The sequence below is a fragment of the Macaca thibetana genome, chromosome 20 (assembly GCF_024542745.1).
Source record: "Macaca thibetana thibetana isolate TM-01 chromosome 20, ASM2454274v1, whole genome shotgun sequence".
In the NCBI taxonomy this organism is placed as follows: Eukaryota; Metazoa; Chordata; class Mammalia; order Primates; family Cercopithecidae; genus Macaca; species Macaca thibetana.
This window is the reverse complement of record NC_065597.1, coordinates 47754201-47774538: the sequence shown is the minus strand read 5'-3', so window position 1 is coordinate 47774538 and position 20338 is coordinate 47754201. Positions and strand designations below refer to the sequence as shown.

At 49.3% G+C, this 20338-nt stretch overlaps 2 protein-coding genes and 1 pseudogene across 6 annotated transcripts in view; all 3 read right to left on the bottom strand.

The window, feature by feature from the left end:
• The window catches only part of CD2BP2 (CD2 cytoplasmic tail binding protein 2), a 249448-nt gene that overhangs the window by 187134 nt on the left and 41976 nt on the right, over positions 1-20338 (bottom strand). The window lies entirely within an intron of this gene.
• On the bottom strand, positions 609-6651 carry ZNF747 (zinc finger protein 747). Of its 5 annotated transcripts, none has more exons than XM_050773540.1 (3): positions 6143-6651; positions 5889-6002; positions 609-4838 (listed from the first exon to the last, which is right to left on the bottom strand). In XM_050773540.1, exons 1-3 carry the CDS (start codon positions 6336-6338, stop codon positions 4186-4188), a joined length of 963 nt encoding a protein of 320 aa, XP_050629497.1. In that variant the 5' UTR covers positions 6339-6651; the 3' UTR covers positions 609-4185. The 5 variants fall into 5 exon arrangements, with proteins under 5 accessions (XP_050629497.1, XP_050629498.1, XP_050629501.1 ...); XM_050773541.1 differs by having other exon boundaries at positions 609-4835; XM_050773544.1 differs by lacking the exon at positions 5889-6002 and having other exon boundaries at positions 609-4835; positions 6143-6610.
• Positions 8848-9934, bottom strand: LOC126944269 (60S ribosomal protein L7-like 1; annotated as a pseudogene).

Sequence of the window (20338 nt, the reverse complement as noted above, 5' to 3'; positions counted from 1 at the left end):
GAGAATGCCAAGTGGTAAAAAGTGGAGAGAAACTATCTAAAGGCTTACAGGCGGGGCGCGGTGGCTCATGTCTGTAATCCCAGCACTTTGAGAGGCCCAGGCAGGTGGATCACGAGGTCAGGAGTTCGAGACCAGCCTGGCCAAATTGGTGAAACCCCGTCTCTACTAAAAAATACAAAAATTAGCCAGGCGCGATGGCGGGCACCTGTAATCCCAGCTACTTAGGAGGCTGAGGCAGGAGAATCCCTTGAAACGGGGAGGCAGAGGTTGCAGTGAGCCGAGATCTCGCTACTGCACTCTTGTCTGAGTGACAGAGCAGGACTCTATCTCTAATAATAATAGTAATATAAAGGCTTACAAATAAAATCACAAGAGCTCATCCCACAAATGAAGCGGGGAAAACTTTTTGCCCTCCAGAGGAACAACTTCCAGCTCCACAGCTCTCTCCCATCCCAATGTGTTTGTCCTGAAACCTTTGCTAAGAATGGCTTACATGGTCCAGTACTAGAGTCCACAGTCAGGACAGCCTACAAGAGGACAAGTTTTGGGAAGAGCTGGACATGGGGTACTCTCTGGTCATCCCCAAAGCACTCAGGTAGGAAACAAATCTCCACAAGATATTTTTCTCTGACCTCCAACTTACTGATCCACGAAAATTCACACAGGAGAGCAGCCACACCCTAAAAATGGGTGGTGAGACCTCCAACCACAGCTCTGACACCGTCCACTGCCTGCACTCTTATGAGCCACAAGTCCCAGGTGTAGCAGAAGCTGGGCCAAGACTTCACGCTGCCCAGGCACCCGCATTTCCACGTGCAAATTCAGCCTCACTGGCACCTGGAGTAAGAGTGGCTAAGTTCCAGCCAGCCTCCTCCAGGACCAGGGTGCCATCTAGGCATAGGGACTTCACAAGCAAACCAGCCTCCACCTGACACACAGCCACAGCAGTGAGAGGCTCCAAGCCCAGTGACCCAACACCAGCTAATCCAAGGCAGGAGAAACTTGGGAGTCCACTGGCCTTGTCCTACCTCTGCATCCATGAGAATGAACCCTGCGCATGTCCTGAGTCGGGTGGTCACTTTGTTCACAGCATTGTCTCCTGGCATGCACAGCACTAGGGCAGAGCCATTCAGTGTGCAGCCAAGGTTTATGGTCGAGCCAACATGGCCAGTGCTGCAGGATAGAGCGAGCCCTCACAGACGTTCGCAGTGAGAGGAGCTTCCGTGTGCATTGCTCCCTCCCCTCATGCAAAGCACAAGCCCTCTTAAAGGCCTTCCATCTGATGCTACAGGAGATGCCCCAGTGTACTGAACATGATCCTAGGTACCCAGGAAGACAGCGGCCACGGTACAGGGCCCTTTGGAAAGAACAAAGAAATGGAAGTCTTTGTGTATGCCTGACACTGGGGACAGGCCCCGGGACCAACCACTACTCTTGCAAAACTAAGAGCAGTTTGAAAATAATGTTTTGTTCCCAGCAGTGGTTCTCTCAAACTTTCACAGGCATCAAATTCTATCCCTGGAGATTCTCATTCCATAGATGAGGAACTGGGCCCAGGGAGTAGCTACTTTTTTTTTTTTTTTTATTTGAGATGGAGTCTCACTGTTGCCCAGGCTGGAGTGCAGTGGTGCTATCTCTGCTCAGTGCAACCTCCGCCTCTGAGTTCAAGCGGTTCTCCTCTCAGCCTCCTGAGTAGCTAGGACTATAGGCACGTGCCACCATGCCTGGCAATTTTTTTTTTTTTTTTAATGTATCTTTAGTGGAGACAGGGTTTCACCATGTTAGCCTGGATGGTCTCGGTCTCCTGACCTCGTGACCTGCCCGCCTCAGCCTCCCAAAGTGCTGGGATTACAGGTGTGAGCAACAACTCCAGCCGAGAGTAGCTACATTTTTAAAAGATACTCAGCCCGGCCCTGCCTCTAGGTGGAAATATCTACACCACGAACTAAGGAGCTGAGAATGGGGTGGGGCTAAGGCTTAAGGGTTTCATGACACTAAAAAAGTTGATGAAATGCTGGAAAGTTGGGTCATGAGGGCAGGAAGCAGAGGAGTTGGAGTCTGGCTTCTGGGCCCTAAATAAGCTTTACAAACTTCAAAGCACTCAGAGACCTCTAGGTAATAATCATGGCACCTTTAATTGGCATACTCAGGGCCAAGATCTGGCTGTCAGTCTGGGCTGAGAACTGGTGTTGCAAGCTGGGCTTTCCCCAGGCTGCGTTGAGGGTTAGGGGAGGGGACTGGGATGTACACTGGGAATTAAAACCTGGTACAAAGGTATCTCCTACTGCCACGGTGCCTCTTCTCACCCCATGTGTCCCTGTGATAAGGTGACACATGAGTCAACCCACCCCAGAAAAGCTGAGGGAGAGAGACCTTGGTGGGGTTGGATTGGAGATGAGGTTGGAATAAAGTCAGTTCATTACTTCACTTGACACAGTGTCTTGTCTCCAAAACTTCTACCTCCTTCCAGGTTGACAAATCTGGTTTCTTCCTCCCTGGGTAGGCCAGACACAGGGCTGAGCTGGGTGACAGGCGAGGGTGCACAGGCCAGCAGAGGTCACAGGCCCTTGCTCTCCTTGGGCAGGTGCTGCCCATGGCTGGACTCTGCCCACAAAGGAATTAGTGGTAGATGGATAATGGAGTCGTGAAGTGCTGGGGGGATTCTGTGTAGAGCTTGGGGATACAGATGGGTACAGTTGCCACTGGCTACAAATCTAACACCAGGTGTTCCTGGCCTAGTCCTCTCTGCCCGAGATGGCACATACTTAAAGACAGCAAAGATGGCGCGTACCTAAAGACAGGAAAGATGCAAGGACTGTTTTGACACAGACATGGGTTCAAGAAATACTTCCCTTTCTTCTTTGCTGTACTTTAAACACCAAAAACACTAGAAGCAAGCAATGATGAATGGCAACGCGTGCTTGGTCAGGAGCCGATGGGATGAGTGGCCACGGTAAGTTGGGAGTTCTGGCTCCGGCCCAGCTCCCAACAACAGCGACTTTCTGAGAGCCTAGGTGGACTTGCAAAATCTTTGGATTTTTCTAGAGATGCCAGAAACCTGGATTTTGGTGCAAAATAACCTTTTAAATCTTCACCACTAATTGTTATCACTTAAAAACACTGCCTGGGCCCAAATCAATACAGCAACTGCAGGCCAGATCCAGTACAGGGCCACTGGTTGTTTAAGTTGTGCAGCAAAAAGACAATGGAGGCCAGTGCGGTGGCTCCCCTGTAATCCCAGCACTTTGGGAGGCCAAGGTGGGCAAATTGCTTGAACCCAGGAGTTTGAGACCAGCCTGATCAACATAGTGGGAACCCCATCTCTGCAAAAAAAACTAAAACTTAGCCAGGCGTAGTGTAGCCCACCTGTAGTCTCAGCCATCTGAGAGGCTGGGGCAGGAGGATTCCTTGAGCCCAGCAGGTCTAGGCTGCAGTGAGCCCAGTTCACACCACTGCATTCCAGCCTGGGTGATGAGCAAGATGCTGTCTTAAAAATATGTAAATAAATAAACAGACAATGGGTATTGTGCTGTGGGAGGGTCAAAGAATAAAAAAGAAAAGGCCAGGTGAGGTGGCTTACGCCTGTAATCCCAGCACTTTGGGAGGCAGAGGTGGGTGGATCACCTGAGGGCAGGAATTCGAGACCAGCCTAGCCAACATGGTGAAACCCCATCTCTACTAAAAATACAAAAATTAGCCAGGCATAGTGTGCCTGTAATTTCAGCTACTCAGGTGGCTGAGGCAGGAGAATCGATTGAACCCAGGAGGCGGACATTGCAGTGAGCGAAGATTGCACCATTGCACTTCCAGCCTGGGCAACAAGAGCAAAACTCCATCTCAAAAAATTAAAAAAGTAAAAAGAAAAAACAGAGAAAACAAGGTTCTCCTCTACCTCAATCCTCTTAGCACCTTTGGGAGGAGAAACAGCTTTTGCTTCCCGGTATGGAGGTCTGGGGGGTTCTCACCTCAGCCCTGCCTCAGCAAAGGTGGCCTTGGAGAGCCCAGGGCAGCGGGGAGCAAGGTGCTGGCAGAAGAGGCTGTTGAGTGCCCACGTTCAGAATGTCCACACCCCAGGCCAGCTCTTGCCGTGGATTCTGGGACCTCCCTGCAGGCCGCTGCAGAGGTTCGGGCCCCTGAGCCCATCTCGGGCCTCCCGCAATGTCTAGATAGTCACTTTTGAGGCCTTCATCCACATTCCTGGAATATCTCTGGGTACAGCTGGAAGTCCACGGGTGGGTCCAGGTCCCCGCGGCCAGGGATCAGGGTCACAGACAGCCCCCCAGGGCGCCGGCCCCTGCGCCCCTCGCCCCCTGGCCGATGGACCCACTGGTGCTTGGCCATGCCAGTCTTCAGGCCGAAGCAGCGGCCACACTGTGGGCACCGGTAGGGCTTCTCGCCGGTGTGGACGCGCAGGTGCGAAGTCAGAGCCGTGCGGCGCATGAAGGCCCTGCCACACTCGGAACAGCGGTGGGGCCGCTCCCCACGATGGATGGCCCGGTGTTTGCTCAGGGAGGAAGCATGGCCAAAGCCCTTGCCACAGTCTGCGCAGTAGAAGGGCTTCTCGCCCCTGTGGCTGTAGATGTGCTCCACCAGCGTGGAGCGCCAGGCGAAGCTCTTCCCGCACACGTAGCAGCCGTGACGCTGGTCCGCTCGGGGGACAGGGGGGTGGACAAAAAAGCGGGGGCGACTCCGGCGCCGCGCCTTGGACAGCTGCTCCAACCTGGTAAAGGGGGCTTGGGGAACCTTCAGCCCAGGAGACCCGGCGGTCACAGGGACAGGCTTCTCCAGGGCTCCCATCCCTTCCCTTTGTCTTTCCTCTTCCTCGTTTCTGGAATCTGCTGGGAGATAAAGACAAGAGAGTTCAGGCTCGGCTCATCCTGGTCCTTGAATCCCACAGCCCGCGTGGACAGGGACAGGCCTGCTGGACCCCCGGCTGCCCCTGGGAGATAGAGCAGTGACACCTGTTCCTCGGCTGCTGAGCCAGACAGAGCCAGGAGGGAGAAACAGTCCATTCCGCCTCGGGACTGGGGAAATGTCACCGCATGGAAGGGCAGAGATGACATGAACATCTGGGCCTGATCCAGAAGGAGGAGCGGACACCTGGCGATATTCTAGGCAGAAGGAACAGCACCAAGAAAGGCAGAACCAGGCGGGCATGGCCAAGTTCAGTGGGGCTGGATACTCTGCAAAGGCTGAGGCAAGAACTGAAGGAAGGAAATGGGAGGGCGGGGTGGGGGGCGCCTAGGGGGCATAGGAACCATCCTGCAGGAAAACGACTGGGGTGGGGGTCATGATGTGGAGGTAGAGCCAACGGAACTTAGAGGCCAGGCGCGGTGGCTCATGACTGTGATCCCAGTGCTTTGGGAGGCCGAGATAGAGGATGGCTAGAGTTCGAGACCAGCCCGGGCAACACACCAGGACCTCCACCTCTTTAAAAAAAATTTTTAATTAAAAAAAAAAAAAAAAACAGCCAGGCGTGGTGGCTAGTGCCTTTACAGTCTTAGGTACTCTGGAGGCCCAGGCGGGAGGATTGCTTGATCCGATTGCTTGAGCCCGGGAGTTCGAGGCTGCAGTGAGCTATGATGGCACCACTGCACCTCAGTCTGGGCAACAGAGACCCTATCTCTAAAGCAAAACAAAAAAGCCCCCAGAGTGTAGTGACCATGCAGAGGTGAGGACTTAGAGGCGGGTATGGCAGGACCAGAGCCCCCATCACAGCCCCTTTCTAGGCTGCATCCGGGGCCAAGGCAAGGTCTCACCCTGCTGGCCGTAGTTGAGAAGGCAGTTCAGAGAGGAAACTGCTAAGCAGGTAGCTGGAGGTGGCAGAGGAAACCGGGATGGGACAGGAACAGAGAAGTCCCCATGGGACTTAGCACCCGATACTCCACCTGGGTCCGTTTCTGTCGGACACTTCGTCACCTCCGGATCCCGGGCAGCTGGATCCCATAGTTCGGCCTCCTCCTCCACCCAGGAGATGAGCGCCGGCTTGCTGCCTCCGACTCCTGGGGGAGAAGAACGCAAACCCCACACTGTGGGGAGGCCGCCTGCCCGGCCCCGGGACCCCCAACTCCACGCGCAGCTCCCAGAGGCGCGGCAGGGCGTGTGGGGGCGCAGGGCCCAGGTGAGCAGGTAGGGCTCTCACCGAGCGCGCCCAGGTGGCCGTAGGTCTCCCGCATCACGTCCCGGTACAGGGCCCTCTGCGCGGGTCGCAGGCAGCCCCACTCCTCCCGAGAGAAGTACACGGCCACGTCGGCGAAGCTCACGGTCCTGGGCTTTCTCCACTCGGGTACTGCCCCGTTTGGATCCCGAGAAGGGAGCGGGGCCAGAGGCGGCGCCATGGGGACTGTCAGCCCCAGCGACGAATCGGTCACCTCCCCTGGCCGGGCCTGTGCATACGGAACCTCCCGCGCCCGAGAACACCTCCCCGGCCCAGTCCCAAGGGAAGGAGGGAGGTCACTATAACCCCCGAAGGCCCACTAGAGGGGATGGAAACTAAGGGCCGATGGCTGCGAGTCCATAGTCAGAACTGGACTATTTCTTCAAAAAAAACTGCGGCTGCGCGACCTCTCGACCTTTGCCCCTGCGCAATTGTACCCAGGACGGCGCCCCCCGCCCCCACCCCCAGGCAGCGGTCTCTCCGTGCCCTAATCAAAAATGGCCGTTGCGGCTACAGGCGCCGGCCTTGAAAACCAACCGAGTATGCTCTGGCCCCGCCCGGTGAGGCCGCACAGCTCAGAGCTCAGCCCGGGTTTGCAGAAACAAAGGAGCCTCCCACGGAAGGGAGCCGTCGTGAACTCAGAAGTTAGTTTTCGTCCCTGGACCTTTTTAGAATCGGGCTCCAGCCCATCACCCTCTCGTTTTGTCCTCAGGAACGGCGGCAGCAGTCTCTTCCCAATGTTGAGAGCAAAAAGTGTGAACCCAGAAATTCCGAGATAGATCTCAATTTCTTGCCAAGGTTGACGACACGCGCGTGACAGCCTCAGGAAGTCCTCACGACATGTGCCCAAGGTGGTCGGGACACAGCTTAGTTTTATACATTTTATGGAGACATGAGACATCAATCAGTGTATGTAAGTACATTGGTTCTGTCTGGAAAGGCGGGACAACTTGAAGAAAGGCAGGAAGACTCGAAGCAGGGAGGGGCTTCCAGGAAACTGAAGGTGAGGCACAAACGGTTGCATTCTTTGGAGTTTCTGATTAGCGTTTCCAGAGGATGCAATCAGATATCCATCTATGTCAGCCAGCAAAGGGGTGACTTTGAATAGAATGGGAGGCAGGTTGGCCCTAAGCAGTTCCCAGCTTGACTTTTACCTTTAGGGTAGTGATTTGGGGGCCCCAAGATTTATTTTCCTTTCACAAAAGCCATGGAGTGGATACAGGAGACCCTCCTCTATTGTAGGCTTGTTGGAGCTTGAAATCCTTGGAGCTTCTAGATGGCGGAAGCAGCCAGGAGAGTAGGGTAAGGTTGAGAAGGTCAGAGGGTCCTCTCTTCTAGGAGTTTCTCCCATGTGCTGTGCAGGACGCCTCCCGACCGCCGGTCTCCCTCTAGCTGCAGCCAGGCTCTCGGCTCCCCTCAGGTCCTGCCCCTACGCGGATGGCCCAAGACTCCTCCGCTCAAAACCAGCTCATCCCTTTGTTACCCCAACCTGCTTCCCCTGGGATCTTTATGTCAGTAAATGTCGCCAGCTCTCCCACCAGACCTCCGTCTCACACTTCCTGATGGCCTACTCTGTGCTCCACCTGACTTCATACATGTCCTGTGTACTGGAGTCAGAGTAATCTCCAAGGCGTCTTTTAGCTCTTAGTGGGCTCTTCAGTTGAATCTAGGCCTAGATTGAGAATCATCTGTAATCCTATCTACTGGGAGGTCGAGGCACAAGCATCTCTTGAGTCCAAGAGAATGAGATCCGCCTGCTCAACTTAGGAGACCCTGTCTCAAAAATAAATAAGAAAAAAGGAAAGAATACAAATTGTATCTGTTTTACATGTACTCAGGGATCTTCACAAGACAGAGCAGTCAGAAAAAATGGCTGAAGCCAAGTTTTGCTTTTATATTTCTTTTTTTTTCTTTCTTTTTTTTTTTCAGAGACAAGTGAACATTTATTTTTATGGCTTTCTTCCTATGTGTATTTCAAGTCTTTTTCAAAACAAGGCCCCAGGACTCTCCAGATTCAGTTATGTCCTTGGGCTTGGTCGGCTGCTGCAGGAGCCTTAAGGAGCCTTTTACAAATGCTAGAGTTACTCATTTATCAACATTAAACCCTAGGATAGATGCAACAGAGCAAGACTCCTTCCTCCATGGAATGTGCTGATTTCAGATGACGTGGCACCCAATGTAGAAAATGCTGGAAGTTTTCCTTGGAACTGCACTGTGATGAGAAGTGCTTGCCATGAACATAAGCTACTGTCTTTTCTTTTCTTTTTTTGAGACGGAGTTTTGCTCTCGTTGCCCAGGCTGGAGCGCAATGGTGTGATCTCTGCTCACCACAACCTCCGCCTCCTAGGTTCCAGCGGTTCTCCCACCGTAGCCTCCCGAGTAGCTGGGATTACAGGCATGCGCCACCACGCCCAGCTAATTTTTATATTTTTACTAAAGACGGCATTTCTCCATGTTGGTCAGGCTGGTCTCAAACTCCTGACCTCAGGTGATACGCCCGCCTCAGCCTCCCAAAGTGTTGGGATTATAGGCTTGAGCCATCGCGCCTGGCCAGCTACTGTCTTTTCTTTTCAGTTTTTGAAGATAAAGCAGGAAATAATCTCTGAAGTACTTGATAAAAATTCCCAAAACAACAAAAACACATGCTTCCACTTCATTGATAAAAATTTATCGCAGTTTGGCACCTGAGTCTAGTTCAGCTGACAGATGAGCTGATTGATGCATTCACCCTGATAACCAGGTGTGCCCATCTCCTTGAGGAAGCCCACTCTATTTTTGGTAGCATCTTGGGCCACTGAGAGGTGGAAAGGACGCAAGAACCATGAGAGCTCCTGGAAATGCTTCCCTGGGAAGGCAATTTAATGAATGAGGTCTTCCAAGCAAATGACACCAAACTTCCCCAGGTCCTCCTCAATCACTGTGTTGTCTGTCAGAGGCATGGTCTTCCTCTTCTTTTTTTTTTTTTTTTTTTTTGAGACAGAGTTTTACTCTGTCGCCCAGGCTAGAGTGCAGTGGCGTGATCTCGGCTCACTGCAAGCTCTGCCTCCCGGGTTCACGCCATTCTCCTGCCTCAGCCTCCCGAGTAGCTGGGACTACAGGTGTCCGCCAACATGCCTGGCTAATTTTTTGTATTTTTAGTAGAGATGGGGTTTCACCGTGTTAGCCAGCATGGTCTCGATCTCCTGACCTCGTGATTCACCCGCCTCGGCCTCCCAAGGTGCTGGGATTACAGGCATGTGCCACCACACCTGGCCGATGGTCTTATTCTTGACCTTGGCTGGTCCATGTTTCAAAATGAGTTCCCAGACAGACTTCAGATTTGGAAATCCTCAGGTCACATAAGGTTCCACTATACGTAGCGTTTTTAGGTTCTAGGGGGTGACTTTTTACAAAGACACCACTAAAAATTTTCTTTAGGCGAAGTCTTGCAATGGTTCTCTGCACCAGTAAACTCACACCATCAATCCTTTTGATGCATACAACAAAGGCCAAGGAATGTTTATCTGGCAATTCCAAGGCATGAGGTTTCGCTTCTAGTCGTCTGAGATGCACCTTGTCACGTTTCTCCTGCCAGGAATCATGTAGGAATGATTCCAGTCGCTTAAACCTGAGCCCTTTTCCTTTCCTCTGCTCCTTCTTTGCCAAAAGTGCCTGCTTTGCCTGGGTGGCTTTGAGGGCTTGATAAGACCTCCTATTTTTCAGGAGATTTTCTGGAACCAAAAGGATTTTTCTTTGCTCTTGCTCCGCCATCTTTCTAGTGGTGCAGCTACTGATCATTTTCTTTCTTTTGTTTCTTTCTTTCTTTCTCTTTCTTTCTTTCTTTCTTTTCTTTTCTTTTCTTTCTTTTTCTTTTTTTTTGACGAAGGCTCGCTTTGTCGCCCACGCCACTGCGCCCGGCTTATATTTCTTAAAGAACTATAATTTTTATTTATTTTTATTTTTTTGAGATGGAGTTTCGCTCTTGTTGCCCAGGCTGGAGTGCACTGGCGCGATCTCGGCTTACTGCAACCTCTGCCTCCCGGGTTCAAAGGATTCTCCTGCCTCAGCACCCTGGATAGTTGAGACTACAGGCATGCACCACCACACCCAGCTAATTTTGTATTTTTAGTAGAGACGGGGTTTCACCATGTTGGTCAGGCTGGTCTTGAACTCCTGACCTCAGGCAATCCACCCACCTTGGCCTCCCAGAGTGCTGGGATTACAGGTGTGAGCCACTGCGCCCGGCCAAGGACAATAAATTTTAAAAGAAATGACAGGACAAAGAAAATCTGGCTGGGGCAGTAAAATTTTCAAGGGGAGATCTATGTTGGGGAGAGGGTGTGAAACAGGTGGAAGATATGGATTACTTTGTTAAGTGTGTTTATTCTGGTCCCTTGTGGACTCTAAGGGCTATTTTCTCACCCTGGGGAGCAGAGGCAAAAAGTTTGGGAGGGGCATAAGGATTCAGTGTTGCCCAGGGGGTGTGGTCCCAGCCCTAGGTCTCCCAGGCTCTCAGGCCTCTGAAGGACACAAGAGAAAACTGAAAACTTCCCTTAAGAGCAATGACATTTCTTCTCTTACAGTGCCCACCCCTCAGCGTGGTGCCTATCACCCACAGTCTGGAAGAGCTCTGGGAGGTGCTGGAAGCTCCCGTGGGGGTCTGGACCCTCCTGGGAAAGAACCAGGGGCAGAGTTCACAATCCTGGAGGTCAGCCTCTGAGGCCCATGTCACCAGGCCAGTGGATCCACTGAATGGCCCCTGGCTCAAGCATTGCCAGCAGTGGGGACAGGCGAAGGAGCACAGGCCCACTGGGCAGCAGGAAGCAGGGGTGGACCTCGCTGTGGGAGAAGTGGGTGCTGTACCAGCTGCGGGAAAAAGGTCACTCCCCGGAGTACCTGGGGCCTGGCTGAAGGTACTGGCGAAGTGTGGCTGCACTGGGGACAGGAATGAGGTACTGGGTGAATGCCAGATGTTGATGCCGGGCAGAGACTGCAGGTTTGGGGAAGGTCTGGCTGCAGGGAGCCTTGGCCAAAAGCTCAGAGACCAGGTCAGTGTTTCTGACGCCAAGGGCTTATGACAGCTCCCAAAGAGACTCCTGCTGGTCCCTTCCAAATGTGTTATTTTTCTGAGCGGCCACTGGGAAACTGCTGATTCAAAACTTACCTCTTGCCTTGTCAACTCCCCAAGGCCTACTCATATTCAACCTTCACAACAGCAGCATTCAGATGGGTACCCCTGAGAGCCACCCTCATCCCCCACCCCCAGACAGTGCTGGCCAACTGAGGAGCTCACCAGGCAGTGACATTCCCGCATGCCTCAAGGCCAACCAGAGGAGCCGCCATCAACCACACAGGCAGCTGTTCCAGGGCCCAGGGGCCTGGAGAGAGAAAGGTGAACTTTCTTCATCCTAAACTTGAATTCACACACTGCCACTGAATGGGCCGATTCATAGCATGGCCTGACTGTAGTCCCATGGAATGTCACCAGTCAAATTAAGTGCTGGGCGTGGTGCCCCATGCCTGTAATCCCAGCACTTTGGGAGGCCAAGGAGGGTGGATCACCTGAGATTAGGAGTTCAAGAGCAGCCTGGCAAACATGGTGAAACCCCATCTCTACTAAAAATACAAAAATTAGCTGGGTGTGGTGGCACATGCCTGTAATCCCAGCTACGCCTGAGGCTGAGTCAGGAGAATGGCACGAACCCGGGAGGCAGAGGTTGCAGTGAGCCGAGATCACACCGCTGCACCCGAGCCTTGGTGACAGAGTGAAACCCTGTCTTTAAAAAGAAAGAAAAAAAAAAAGGCCGAGCACGGTGGCTCACACCTGTAATCTCAGCACTTTGGGAGGCTGAGGCAGGCCAATCAACTGAGGTCGGGAGTTTGAGACCAGTCTGACCAACATGGAGAAACCCCATCTCTACTAAAAATACAAAATTAGCCAGTCGTGATGGCGCAAGCCTGTAATCCCAGCTACTCAGGAGGCTGAGGCAGGAGAATCACTTGAACCCAGGAGACGGAGGTTGTGGTGAGCTAAGATTGTGCCATTGCACTCTAGCCTGGGCAACAAGAGCGAAACACCATCAAAAAAAAAGAAAAGAAAGAAAAAAAGAAAGAAGGAAAGGAAAAAGAAGCCCAGTCTGGGCCAGGTGTGGTGCCTCACACCTGTAATCCCAGCACTTTGTGAGGCTGAGCTGGGGCAGATCCCCTGAGGTCAGGAGTTCATGACCAGCCTGGCCAACATGGTGAAACCGTGTCTCTACTAAAAATAAAAATTAGCCAGGTGTGGTGGCAGGTGCCTGTAATCCCAGCTACTCGGGAGGCTGAGGCAGGAGAATCACTTGAACCTGGGAGGCGGAGGCTGCAGTGAGCAGAGATCGCTCTACTGCCCTCCAGCCTGGTCAGCAGAGCGAGACTGTCTCAAAAAAAAAAAAAAAATTTTTGTAGCAGGACGAGCCAGACAAGAACCCCTCAGACACCGAATTGTGAAAGAAAGGGCTTTATTCAGCTGGGAGCATCAGCGGACTCGCATCTCCAAAAACCGAGCTCCCCAAGTAAGCAATTCCTGTTCCTTTTAAGGGTTCACAACTATAAGGGGGTCTGCATGAGGGGGTCGTGATCGACTGAGCAAACAGTGGGTAGTGACAGGGAGCTGCATGCACCAGTAATGAGAAAGGAACAGAACAGGACTGGGATTTTTTTACAATGCTTTTCCATACAATGCCTGGAATCTATAGATAACACAAGCAGTCAGGTCAGGGTTTTTTGTTTTTTTTTTTTTGTTTTTTTGAGTTGGAGTCTTGCTCTGTCACCCAGGCTGGAGTGCAGTGGTGCGATCTCGGCTCACTGCAACCTCCACCTCCCAGGTTCAAGCAATTCTCCTGCCTCAGCCTCCTGAGTAGCTGGGACTACAGGCGCCCGCCACCACGCCCGGCTAATATTTTGTATTTTTGGTAGAGACGGGGTTTCACTGTGTTAGCCAGGATGGTCTCAATCTCCTGACCTCGTAATCCACCCGCCTCGGCCTCCCAAAGTGCTGGGATTACAGGCGTGAGCCACCGCGCCTGGTCTAGGGGTTGATTTTTAACTACCAGGCCCAGGGTGCGGTGCTGGGCTATCTGCCTGTGGATTCCATTTCTGCCTTTTAGTTTTTACTTCTTTCTTTGGAGGCAGAGACTGGGCATAAGACAATATGAGGGGTGGTCTCCTCCCTTAAAGTGAGAAAGAAAAGGTCAAGATCCCAGGCTCCAGGAAATGTAATAAATTCAGGTCAGCAAAAATGAGTCACACCAGGACCAAGGAACATATAAGTAGCGTTTCTTCCTAAACAAAATAGTCCTCTTCAGCTGGGACTGAGACGTCAGCCGCTTTTGTCCCCTTTCTGCCTTTCTCTCAGGCTTCCTCCTTCCTGGGGATGCTGGGCATTTTGACCTCACAGCTGGGCCTCCTCCTGCTCTCAGGAGATGAGGATGTAAGGTCAGCTGAGAGAAAGGAAAAATAGACCTAAAGTTAGGCAGGCAAGTTTTCATTAACCTGCCAGCTGCTCCCCTAATAGAGAAGCAGCAGCCCCAAGCTTACAGAATGAGGGGTTTATATTGGGGAGGGGAGTTTGAGGGAGTTCTTTGGTATGGCCACATCCTGGGTTGTTTGCTGGTTAATTTTGCTACGTATTACCTTGTGACATCTATTACAGGAGGGTGAAGGTAAAGTTTATGTTTCCCACGACCTCCCCCATCAGGTGTGGGTGGTTTGTAATTGGGGTTTGCTTATTGCAGCAAGGTCTGACAAGTGAAGTCTGCTGGCTTCACTGTGGCACCTAGATAAGGGCTTAGAAATATAAAGAGGCTTGGGGGAAGGGTGGGCAGCACCAAGAAGCTTTCTTGGGCATTTTGTCCCTAACATTCCAGCCTTTTAATAGGTAATAGAAGAGGGGCGCCATTGTCTGGCTGCTTCTTGCTGGGAAGGGGCGACGGTTGTTGGGGAAGGCTGGATGGTAGGGATTGCTGTTTTTGGAGCCATTGGTATTCCCGGAGCAGCATTATATCTTGTCTTGTCCCCGTAGGTAAAGGCTCTGATAAGGTCCTATAAAAACTGGGCGAGAAGGTGTAAGAGACAAGGGCCAAATGCTAGAAAAAGAAAAATGGTTATGGCCGGGCCTAGGTGGGTCAAGCCGTGGAAACTAGGTATTAAAAGACCAGGAGGGCCACACTAGCCATCGAGGGATGTTTTCTTTAATTTTTTGTCCTCGGTCCTTTAGTCTTTTTACAGCATGTTGTACTAAGCCAGATTAGTTAAGATAAAAGCAACACTGTTCATCTAGAAAAGGGCAGAGTCCTCCTTTTTCGGCTGTGAGTAGGTGTAAGTTTCTGTGGTTTTGAAGAACCATCACTGCTAAATAATTTATTTGTGATTGGAGAGTTGTGACGGATTTGGCTATTTTTTCCAAGCTATTTGTGAGGTCTTTGGAGAGGGATTGGTAATAGGAAACGGAGGTGGTTAATCCTGCAACCCCAGTTCCAACTCCTGTAGTTATTCTGAGGTCTACTCATAGAGGTATGAGTTGTATAGCATGGTGGTGTCAGACAGGGGTATTAACGGGGATTGGTAGGGGTTGGTCTCCTGAGGCAACGTTGATTTTTGGACTGAGGAAAACCAGGCTGCAGGTGCCCATCCAGTTAGATGGGAGGCAAATTGAAGGGGTGGCCTGCCCCTCCACACCTGTGGGTGTTTCTCGTAAGGTGGAACGAGAGACTTGAGAAAAGAAATAAGACACAGAGACAAAGTATAGAGAAAGAAAAGCGGGGGCCCAGGGGACCGGCGCTCAGCTTACAGAGGACCCACGCCGGCACCGGCCTCTGAGTTTCCTTAGTATTTATAGATAATTATCTTTACCATCTTAAAGATAAGGGAGTGGCAGGACAATAGGATCATTTTTAGGGAGGAAATTAGCAGTAAGACATAAGAACAAGGATCTCTGTGACATGAATAAGTTTAAAGGAAAATCCCGTGCCTTGAGATAAACCTTTTAGCAACGTTGTTTCATCCTATCACATGGGGATAAACCTTGGACAATACCTAGCTTTTCTAGGAACAAAGTCACACCCTGCACGCCCAAAATCCATTAAACCTTGAGTTACCACAGCACATGTCTCTTGCAAGGACAAGGTTGGGGGTAGGGTCACAGATTAACAGCATCTCAAATACAGAACAAAATGGAGTCTCTTACGTCTACTTCTTTCTATATAGACACAGTAACAGGCTGATCTCTTTCTTTTCCCCATATTTCCCCCTTTTCTTTTCAACAAAACCACCATTGTCATCATGACACCGAGATTACATACTTCACAAAGTAACAGAATATCACAAAGCAAGTGGAGGCAGGATGAGATCACAGGATGGTGTTAAAATTAAAATTTTGGGCATGCATAGTCATGGATAACATCTTATCAGAAAACAGGGTTTGAGAGCAGACAACCTGTCTGACCAAAATTTATTAGGTGGGAATTTCCTCGTCCTAATAAGCCTGGGAGCGCTACAGGAGGCCGGGGCTTATTTCATCCCTTCGGCTTCAACCGTAAAAGGCGGCACGCCTCCAAGGGGGTCGTTTATAGGCCTACCCTCAGAGCGCATTCTCTTTCTCAGGGGTGTTCCTTGCTGAGAAAAAGAATTCAGCGATATTTCTCCTATTTGTATAATGAAAAGAGAAGAAATATGGCTCTGTTCCGTCCGGCTCACCGGCGGCCAGTTCAAGGTTGCCTCCCTTGTTCCCTGAACATTGTTGTTATCCTGTTCTTTCTTCAAGAAGCCCAGATTTCATATTGTTCAAACACACATGCTCCACAAACAATTTGTGCAGTTAAGGCAATCATCACAGGGTCCTGAGGTGACATATATCTTCCTCAGTTTACAAAGAAGATGATAGAATTAAAAGATTAAAGACAGACATAAGAAATTACAAAAGTATAATTTTGGAGAACTAATAAATGTCCATGAAATTTTCACATTTTATGTTTTTCTGCCGTGGCTTCAGCCAGTCCCTGTGTTCAAGGTCCCTGACTTCCCGCAACGTTCTCCCTCCCTTTTCCTCTATATAAATGTGCCATGGCGATGAAGGCTTGTTCGTTAGTCAATGGTGCTCGATTGCGGTGTTTCCGTCTCCGTGGAGGCGCTTTTCTTTGCATCTCCGATGGGTTCATTGTAGAACTTCAAATGTTTAGTGGGTATCCAAACAGGAAGCTGATTTGCTCCTGGTGAAACACAAGCAAAACCTCTTCCCCAGGTTATCACCTTCCCTATTTCCCATGTCTTATTTTTGTTGTCTTTCCACCAAATCAGTTTTCTTTCATGTGGACTGTTCTTTTTACCAGTAAGATGTTGTTCTGCAGAAGTAGTAGTCTGATTTCTATAAATGTTTAAAAAATTTAAAGTATAGAGTGCTAGATTAAGCTGCATCTGAGGAGTGGTACACTCCTTACTGTCTCCCCCTTTTTTTTGTTTAACTAACTGAGTTTTGAGTGTTCTATTAGTTCTTTCAACTATGGCCTGTCCTTGGGAATTATAAGGAATTCCTGTTGTATGTGTAATATTCCACTGATTTAAGAATTTTTGGAAAGCTTTACTACAATAACCTGGTCCATTGTCAGTTTTAATTTTTTCTGGAACTCCCATTACAGCAAAACAAGATAATAAATGTTTTTTAACATGGGAAGTACTTTCTTGATTATCTGGTCCTAAACAATGTAAAATCATTGTACTTTCGTACACTTCTGAAGCTGTGCCTACGCCGACAAGTCTTGTAACAGCCTTTTGTTTAGGCCAATTTTTTGGCCATTGATTTAAAGCAATGACAGAGATATCTGCTCCAGTGTCTACCAACCCTTCAAACTGTTTTCCTTGAATAATGGCCTTACACACAGGTCTGCTCTCAGAGACCAGATTTGCCCAATATGCAGCCTTTCCTGCCGGATCAGTGTTTCCGAACCCTCCTGTTCTTTTTATCTCACTGTTTCCAACTTTAATATAAGGTAGGAGTAATAATTGAGCAATCCTGTCTCCTGGACTGGCACTCCAAGGAATTGAGGAACTAATAACCAATTGAATTTCGCCTTTAAAGTCTGGATCAACCACACCAGTATGAATTTGAACTCCTTTTAGATTTAAACTTGATCTTCCTAAGATTAGTCCTACAGTCCCCTCAGGCAATGGGCCATATACCCCTGTGGGGATTTTTCGAGGAGGCTCCCCTGGAAGTAGAGAGACTGCTTGTATGGTGCATAAATCTACTGCTGCACTGCCGTTTGTGGCGGGGGATAATTGCTGTATTGTGATAACTGGCTTATTCCCTGAGACACTTGTGGCAGTGGGGGTTGTTGTTCCTGAAAACCCTGAGGAACAAAGGGCTGAATTTGGAATGCCCCAGTTTGTTGCGGGGCCTGAGGCTGGCCCCTCCTCTCGTTTCCCGACAGTGGTTGCCCATTTTTATCAAATTTAGAACGACATTGATTACCCCAATGTTTTCCCTTTTTACATCTTGGACATAGGCCAGGTGGCTCTTTATCTGTTCTTGTAGTAGCTTGAGTAGTTACATTTTGTTTATTTGAGACTAGGCAATTCTTTTTTAGATGACCAATTTGACCACAATTATAACATCTTTCCCCAAATGTTCTAACCTGTCCTCCTAAAGCAACTCCTGTGATTGCTTGAGCCATAAGCATAGCTTTATGCATAGCTCCTCCAATTCCATCGCAGGCTTTAACGTACTCTGAGATTACATCTGATCCTGCGGGAACTCTTCCTTTTAATGGCTTAATGGCTGATTGACAATCAGGATTGGCGTTTTCATATGCCATCAACTCCACTATGACCTTACGGGCATTTTCATCGGTAATTGACTTTTGAGCAGCATCTTGAAGTCTTGCTACAAAATCAGGGTAGGGCTCTTTAGAGCCTTGTCTTATTGTATTAAAGGAGGGGCAGGCGGTTCCTGGGTCTTGGATTTTCTCCCAGGCCCTAAGGCAGATAGCCCTGATTTGCTCAATGGCCTCATTTGGCATTATTACTTGTTGGTCAACAGTGCTCCAATTTTGACCTATTCCTAATAGTTGATCTGCATCTATGTCAATTGGAGGATTGGCAGTTCTATTTTTTCGGACCTGTACTTGTGCCCCATCAATCCACCAAGTCTTAAATTGTAAAAACTGAGAGGGTGAGAGTGAGGATTTTGCCAGAATCTCCCAATCATAAGGAATGAGTCTATGTCCATGAGCAATGGAATCTAATAATGTTCTCATGTAAGGAGAGTTGGGTCCATACTGTTTTACTCCCTCTTTCATTTCTTTTAGCATTTTTATAGAAAAAGACTTATATCTGGCTTCAGCTACGGGAAGCTCTCCCTCTTGGGCCCCTTCTCCAGGTGGTCTTGCTTCTAATATTACTGGGAATTGCCACGCCTCAATATCTCCTTGTTTTCTTGCCTCATCAATAATTTTATGTAACGCACTACCCTGTGTACTAGGCGGTGCTGTAGGATTAAGTCTCATGGTGGGCGGTTGAGGATATTGTACCCTGCCCTGTGGCGCTGGAAATGTTCCTGGCTGTCCACACAGATTTTCTGGGGGCAACCGATACCGCAGTTCGGCTGGCAGCCAGTATTGATAGGCTACTGGCGGCTGGGTCTTATCTTCTACCGGCTGATATTGTGGACACTGCATTTGGAATGGCATTGCCATGACAGAAACTCTATCTTTTTCTATTTGATCTTCTTTTGGAGTTTGTACTTGTTTAACCTGCATTTGAGGTTGTAAAGTTACAGGCATTTGAGCTGCTGGAAGAGCAGTTGGCCATCGTGGTTTAGACTCTGATGGCTCTGCTAATTCTGGATTTTTTTCTTCTAATTTTAACGTTTCAGGATATACTACCTCCTGTAATTGATTATTGTCAACATTTTGCGTTGACCGAGCCATAGCGGCTCTGATACACATTCACAGTGTGAACTTTCCTTTCCTTTCCGGGATTCTATCCCTGCCTCTTTTTCACAATCTACTGCACAGCTTTTAGGGACATCAGAAATTGGAACGCTATCTTCTTCTGTTTGAAATGGTTCTAAAGCTACTTTAATAATGACCCAATCATTCCATACTGTGAGCGGAATGATTTTGCCTTCCCTGCTTGCTTGTTTTAATTCTTTGCCAATTTTTTTTCCCAATCTTTTAGATCTAAAGTTCCCTGTTCTGGAAACCATGGACAAAACTGCTCTATTGTTTGAAATAGCGTAATTAGATTTTTGGTAGAGACTTTAACTCCCCCTCTTTTTAAGAGAATTTTAATAAAGCTGCGATAAGAGGCATATTTACTCTTAGTTTGCCCCATTGTTACCCTAGGTTCTTCCGAGCGCACAAGCTTACCGCAAGGCTGACTGTAGACGTACTCGGGAGTCTCTCGTCGACTTGTCCTCAATGACCACGCTCCAGCGTACCTTCACCTTAGAGAAAAGCTTCCACGTTGGGCACCAGATGAAGGGGTGGCCTGCCCCTCCACACCTGTGGGTGTTTCTCGTAAGGTGGAACGAGAGACTTGAGAAAAGAAATAAGACACAGAGACAAAGTATAGAGAAAGAAAAGCGGGGGCCCAGGGGACCGGCGCTCAGCTTACAGAGGACCCACGCCGGCACCGGCCTCTGAGTTCCCTTAGTATTTATAGATAATTATCTTTACCATCTTAAAGATAAGGGAGTGGCAGGACAATAGGATCATTTTTAGGGAGGAAATTAGCAGTAAGACATAAGAACAAGGATCTCTGTGACATGAATAAGTTTAAAGGAAAATCCCGTGCCTTGAGATAAACCTTTTAGCAACGTTGTTTCATCCTATCACATGGGGATAAACCTTGGACAATACCTAGCTTTTCTAGGAACAAAGTCACACCCTGCACGCCCAAAATCCATTAAACCTTGAGTTACCACAGCACATGTCTCTTGCAAGGACAAGGTTGGGGGTAGGGTCACAGATTAACAGCATCTCAAATACAGAACAAAATGGAGTCTCTTACGTCTACTTCTTTCTATATAGACACAGTAACAGGCTGATCTCTTTCTTTTCCCCATAGCAAATATAAGTTGAGGTACTGCATAGGAAAAGTATGCCTTGGTCTGGTAGACAGAACTGGTTGTGTATGCTAAAAATATATACTATTTTGTTATTTTCATGC